This window comes from Macadamia integrifolia, chromosome 6 (assembly GCF_013358625.1).
Source record: "Macadamia integrifolia cultivar HAES 741 chromosome 6, SCU_Mint_v3, whole genome shotgun sequence".
NCBI lineage: Eukaryota > Viridiplantae > Streptophyta > Magnoliopsida > Proteales > Proteaceae > Macadamia > Macadamia integrifolia.
Genome location: NC_056562.1, coordinates 1,246,843 through 1,253,918, shown reverse-complemented (window position 1 = coordinate 1,253,918; position 7,076 = coordinate 1,246,843). Strand labels below are relative to the sequence as shown.

The 7,076-nt window shown below is 36.0% G+C and overlaps 1 protein-coding gene across 2 annotated transcripts in view; it reads left to right on the top strand.

The window, feature by feature from the left end:
* The window catches only part of LOC122082031 (syntaxin-61-like), a 25,832-nt gene that overhangs the window by 963 nt on the left and 17,793 nt on the right, over positions 1–7,076 (top strand). For both annotated transcript variants that reach the window (XM_042649532.1, XM_042649530.1), the window contains exon 2: positions 1,070–1,144. In XM_042649532.1, coding sequence (XP_042505466.1) covers positions 1,091–1,144 — 54 coding nt within the window. In that variant the 5' untranslated portion in view covers positions 1,070–1,090. The remainder of the gene's footprint in view (positions 1–1,069; positions 1,145–7,076) is intronic.

Genomic DNA, 7,076 nt, shown 5'->3' with positions numbered 1-7,076 from the left:
GGGGGTTGGGGGGTTGGGGTGGGAAAGGGAATTTATGGTTGGAAGACTTCAATTCGAAGTTTGAAGGGAGAAGGATTTAAGGTTTAAGGTGGGCACACCCAATCACCCATACAAGATAGCTTCTCACATGTCAAATTTCAGCGAAAGAAGTTGGCCATGTGGCAAAAAAAGCCATTAAAAAATCCAGGACTGTGAAGAGGGTGCATGGGACTATAGTGGTATGGAAATACATGGAAGAGTAAATGATTAAATTTGAGGCTGAAATCTGACGCGTAACTGATCTAAACCATTACCTGGATATTAGTAGTTGGAGTTTCCACATCAGCCTTCAATGTGGCACAAATAGTTATGCCCACCCATACATCCGTGTGAGTGTGCAACATATAATACCTTCTATGGAGTTTGAATTAATATCCACTATTGGAGAAGGGTGAGTCACTCGTTGGAGTTGCTAAATCATAATTGGTGAGTACTAAGAGGAGTAAGATTTAAGGAAATTCTATGTAAAGGGGTCATGGTCTAAAGCTAAGACAACCCATTATTTGTGAGGCTTGAAATGATGTCTTCAATGAATGGATTTTTGCTCTTAAGAGTTTCCAAGAATCTTAGTTGAATTGGATGAAATGACTGCCCTGGCATAGTTTTGAAAAGAATACCTTGAACTTTTATGATTCCAAAGGGAAAAAAAGTTCTATCAAACCAGAGAATTGGTTTGGCCACTTGATTATAGATGCTGAAAGGTGTTGTACCTGGATTATCTTAGTCTTATGTGAAAATTTAAAATCTAGCTAGATTGTAGCATTTACAGTTTTACATGGACTAAACTTTGTTAATTTCTTTCTCATGTGCATGCTGATTAACCATTTTATAACTTTAAGCGGATGTCATTATAGACTGGATAACATGTGACTAGCCCTATCTTGCATTGCTCTAAATAAAAATCCTTTTCCTTGGTAATTGGTACTGTGCCTTGTTTCATACTGTGTAAATTTTGTAGTGAATTCCATTTTTATTTGTTCATTCTGTCTATTCGTGCATAATTGAATTAGTTTTTGTTGATATTCTCTAGTGGAAAGAACCACGGTACAATATGACTGCGCCTCAAGACCCATTTTACACTGTTAAAGAGGAGATTCAGGAATCTGTAAGTCTCGCCTACTTTCCATTTCTTACTGATCCGGGAAGAAGTGATTTTACCTGGAGTTTGATTGATTAGCTCCAGACACTTTTTTTTTTGATACTTAGTATTTGTAAGGCACAGTTCATTAGAAAGTCCTTGATCATTCAGATTGTTTGGGATATCTGAGTCTGATATCACTTCTCTATTTCTTTCCGATTCAAATTTCATTTATCATATCAATGCTGGTTCTCATTTATTTGACTTTGATTCACTGTTGGAGTTTGGCTAGTGACATAAGAATTACATTTGATTGATGAAAAATTGGTACCATGAATGGTAGGTGCATCGCCTATGCATGATAGTGTTGCAACAGCTAGGTACTAGGTACTAGTTACAGTAGCATAGAAGGAAGAAGGCAAGGCAAGGCCAGAATCCTAGTCTGTCTAGGAATCCTATTCTCTCTGGGAATCCTATTCATAGTCTGAATTTTACTCTTAGCATGATTTGGAGTTCTATCTCTTTTCCTGTTTTGACTGTTTATTTGGCCTAGTTCAGGTTGGATTAGGATTCTATAAATATATTTTTTTCTTGATTAAGTTCTTGAATTATTAGGTTTTTGAGTCCATATTACATTTTAAGTTTATGTTCAGTTTTTAGAGACCTAATCTGAGTAGGAGTGGGAAATATTAGTCTGTTTTGACTATTTCAGGTAGTAGTTTGAATTCCAAGTCATTTTAGAATTGTTTGTAGTAGAATCAGGTTAGAACTGTTAGAGAGTCAGTTTATGAATTCGTGTATGTATTCATAGGCCAGCATTTATGAGTTAATAAACTTCAGTTTTCTGAAACTTATGCTGCTGTGGATTCAATAGTTACCTGGTGGATTCCAAGTGTAGGCTTTGGCGGATTCCAAGCCTGAAGATTTTTTTTTTTTTGGGGGGGGTGGTGGGGTGGGTGTGACTCCTGGTGAGGTTCTTTTTATCCCCTTCTTCCTTTTCTTCTTCATCAAATCTGGTAAGAATATCTTTTCTTTTTGATCTTGCGATTTACTATTCTTCTATCAATTTTAGTTTCTGACTAGAACACCTGTTGCTGAATTAAATGTTGTTCTTAATCTTCACTATTCTTTCTGTTTAAAAAATTTCAAGTTCTAATTGAAATCCTGGTTACCTTGCACCAAGTCAACTTCTGTTTGATTTTCCATATCTGACTTGATTAGCTGAAACTCAGCCAAGTTTTTTGTTTCTTCTTGAGATTAACCATTAACTAAATTTATAATTCAGTTCTCTGAAATTTCCCATTGATTCCATCGATAGTTTTTAAGGCGCTAAGGCGACGGAGGCGTTTGAGGGTCCTTCAGAGCGCCTTGCGATAAGGCAGGCATAAAGTGTCGCCTTATTGATTAAAGCGTTCATATGTAAAAACCAATCTATTTGGCTCAAATCCTAGTTGAATTCTATTACTCATATGCTAAATAAATATTAAAGGTTCATATTCATACCAATGTAAGATATTCATCAAGAAAACAAATCAATAAAGTGAATAAACTAAGTTCATCTTCATCAATCATCAATCATCAATCATCATATTAACATATAATATCATAACATATTAACATATAATATAAATACATAATTATGAAACAAAATTATAAATATAAAGAAAAGAAGACATAAAATATACAAGTATTTATTATACTTACCTCTATGATGCCATAATGAGTGCCTAAGCCCTAAGGTCATCTACTATATTTCTATTCCTATCAAAGAAGTAACTAAGAACTTAGAATTAAAACACATCGAAAGTAAAAATCGAGATTCCAAATTAAATGGATGAGAAGTGACTAACCTGGGATTCTTAATCATTCTAAAAAACTTTAAACTTCAATGAAGAAAAAACATAAAATAAACTAAAATGCTAAAAATTTAGTAAACAATGAAAGTCAAATACTTAAAAGTTCAAGGACTCAAAAAACTTTAAAGTTTAAAGAATCAAAATACTTCAAAGTTCAAAGACTCAAAGTCTTTCAATCCAAATCAGTAATTAAATTAAAATCTTCTTCTTCATCTGCATTCTGTTGGTGGCTTGCATCATTTGGAGCTATGCCATAATCGTCCTCAATGTTTTCATCATCACGAATATCCTCTTCACCCATCTCATCCACTTCTTCATCTGAAGAATCCTCAAGCTCAACCCTCCTACCATGCTGGGTATAGCAAAGATTGGTTCCACTGGTAGATGCTGGAGCCCTCCTTGGTCTATTGTGGCCTTGATATGATGAAGATGCCCCAAGTGCTCTATCAACATCTCTCCAAGTGAGATCATTCTCAAGATTAACTAATTCATCCTCTGATTCACTAATCATCCACTCACTACTCCAATTAAGCTCATCGAGCAACAATGGATTGTAGTTTCTGCATTGTTCTTTTCTTTCTTGGAACCTTGCTTGAAGTCGATGATTATATTGAATGTAGACAATATCATTTAACTGTTGATGCTCTAACCTATTCCTCTTCTTGGCGTGAATCTGAAAAACATTAATAATACGAGGTTATCTACTTATCTTCAATAAAACCATATTAAGTGAAGTACAGGTACTCAAAACTCAATAGTCAATACTCACAAATTCAAATGTGCTCCAATTGCGCTCACAACCAGAAGATGAGCAACAAAGACCAAGTATGCGCAATGCAAGCTTTGAAAGGTCGGGAGCAGTACTTCCATGTTGAGACCACCAAGAGACTATAAATATATATTATAAAAAAAATAGGTTAAGTAAAAAATCAATATACAAAGTTCTAAACTAATTAGAACTTTAAAAAAGAAATATACTTACTAAGATTCAACTTGTCCCTTTGTCTAATCGCCATGTCCTTTGCAAAACTTCCTTGAACAATGGTATACTTGTCAACCTGGACAATGATCTTATCTTGCAAGGTTTCATTAGGCACCAACCTTGCAAGAACATCATTGAAGGCATCAATTGTTTTTTGAGCTAAGTCCAAATCATTATCTAGATTATCTGCTATTGCCTTAAAGAACTTGTTTGGATTGAGGAAAAATGCAGCTAAATATATTGATCCATTCATCATAGTCTCACAATGGTGATCAACAATCGCTATGATTTTCTTCCATTTCCTTTCATTGTCTCCATTTTTTTTTATGTTCTTCTTTGCCACTTGTATTGCCATATATACTTTAGGCATAGCAGGCAACTCATCACTATCTACAATCCTCAAGAGTTGAAAAAGAGGCTGTGATGCTCTTATACAATCCATCACACCATTCCAGAATGTTGTAGCAAACACAGTCTCAGAAGCTTTCTTCCCTGCCTCTATTGATGCAAGCTTAGAATGGGACCATTCATCATCAACAAATAATTTTTTCAAAGATTCTCTGTGCTTGTATAAGCTCTAGAGTGTTAAAAAGGAAGAGGCAAATCTAGTCACTCCAGCCCTCATTAAGTCTCCTCCTGTTTTTTGCCTCATAGCTTCAAGAAGGCGAGTGTGCCTGGAGATGAATACAATTAATTTCCTACCCTTCGATATAACAGACATATAAGAGCTTAATTTGCCTATTTCCTCCATCATAAGGTCTATGCAATGAGCTACACATGGACTCCAAAATAACCTCTTCCTTTTCTCCATTAGAAGTCGACCCGCTGCAACATAGTTGGCAGCATTATCAGAGACTACTTGAACCACATAATCTTCACCAATCTCTTCAACCTTACTATCAAGTAGCTTACATAACATTTCAGCTGTTTGTGATTGGTTAGATGCATCCATAGACTCCAAAAAAAAGTCCCCTCCAGACAGTTGACAAGAAAATTAATTAGGTGCCTTCCTCTCTTGTCTGTCCACCCATCAGACATGAGTGTGCACCCATATTTCCTCCAATATCCTTGATGCTTCACCCTTAACTCATCAATTTTATCTTTTTCAGACTTCAATAGAGACCCCCTATAGTCATGAATTGAAGGGGGCTTGAAGCCTGGTCCATATTGACCAATAGCCTCTACCAATTCCTCAAAACTCCTTAACTTCAAAGCATAAAATAGAACACCACTCTCATAAGTCCACCTTGCAAAGTAAGAACAAAGTTTATCTCTTTCTTCTTCTCCTCTTACACGGTTCTCTATTGTTGTCTAATATGAACCTTTATCCCGCCTATCTGCAACCACTTCTTCAGGAGTCCTCACATGCTTATTCTTGGGACCCCTCGTTGTTTGGATTGTGTTTGAATGATAGCTTTATTTCTTCTTGGAGTTGTCCCAACTAGGGATAGGAAACGAGATGCCCAAATCGGATACTATATTCTGTTGTGGTCCTGTTACTTCTGTAGGTCCATCACTGACATCCAAATCATCCAAACAATCAAGGTTCCTCTTCCTCTGGTTCTTCAAGATTGCATCTCTCATCTCTTTAGCAATTGCTTCCGTTGTTTTCACACACTTGGCTACATCACCATAGCCACTAATAAGATGTTGCTTCAACCGTTTTATTCCTCCCTTGACATCCTTCCTACAAAGAGTACACTTAATCCAATTTCTGTTTGATACGTCAGGCCAATACCTATATTTCCATTCAGGATCATTTGATTTAGCTCTCATTTTTGGATCCTTGCTTGGATCAATCGTTGATTGTGCAGTAGCAGCAGTACTTGTATTTTCACCCCCACTGCTACCACCAATTATTTCCATAAATGAGTGGATTCAACTTGTCTCTTTGTCTAAGACTGTAATGTAAAAAGGTAATCAGAATAAGAAAAAAGTAATCAAAGGGAATATTACTACTATAAGGGAATATTAGCCTATTAGATAATAAGGTAATAAAAGCAAATTCCTCCATTAAAGAGATATGGTAAAATCAGAATAAGAAAAAGAAAAAGAAAAAATACTCCAGGAAAAATAACACAGATGTATACTTATTTTGGGTAGCCATTAAAAGGAACTCATGTCAATACAGCCACATTTAACATCTAGGCCGAATTCACCATACTTACATAATCAAAACCTACTATGGCACTTATCTGGATACTACAGAATCAAATAATGTAAATAGAGATTTTAAAAAAAAAATTCCAACTTCCCATCCTTGTTCTTTTAAACAAGCGGAAGAAGATATCCTCCAAACAAAAGCAGACACAAGAGAAACACCAAAAGCAAGCACAACAATACCAGACCCCTGAAAGAACATACATAGAAGCAAAAAAAAAGAAAGGAAAATAAAGGTCATAAAGGTTAAGATGTTGCAGTTTTAAGGTTAACAAGCTGAGTGTTACACTGTTACTGTAATACTAAGATGTTCTTTTATTCTAATGTTGCAGTTTAAGATGTACAATTTTAAGGTTAACAAGATGAGTGTTACTGTAATACTAAGGGAGCAGGTATGTCGCGCACCCCACCTAGAAGAGCTTTGAACATGTCATAAATTCTGGGTCGAGGGTTATAGAGTCGGTTGGACTGTTGGAGTGATGAAATTCTGGGTTTTGATTGTGGTGGCCAACAATGGGGTGGGTCTCAGAAGAAAAAAAAAAAAACTGTTATGTATGATGAAGTTTCAAGTCTCACCGAGTCACCGTATGGTGTACGATGAAGATGAAAGAAGAAGGAAGAAGCAGGGAGAAGAAAGAAGAAGAGAGAAACAAAAGCCGTATGGTGCATGATGAACATGAAAGAAGAAGGAAGAAGAAGGGAGAAGAAAGAAGAAAAGAGAAAAAAAAAAGTGCACAAATAAGAAATTAGAAATATAAACGAAAACATACCTGGAGATGTGGAAGGACACTTCGCCGGAGGTCACCGAAGGTTGTCGGAGGAGAAGGAGAAGTTGCCGGAGAAGAATCAAAAGAGGAGGAGGTACCTCACCGTTGGTTTGGGGTTTTGCAATTTGGAGCGGAGACTCAGAGAGAATGAGAGATGCGATTTGGGTTTTATTTTCTTCTTTTTTTTTTTTTTT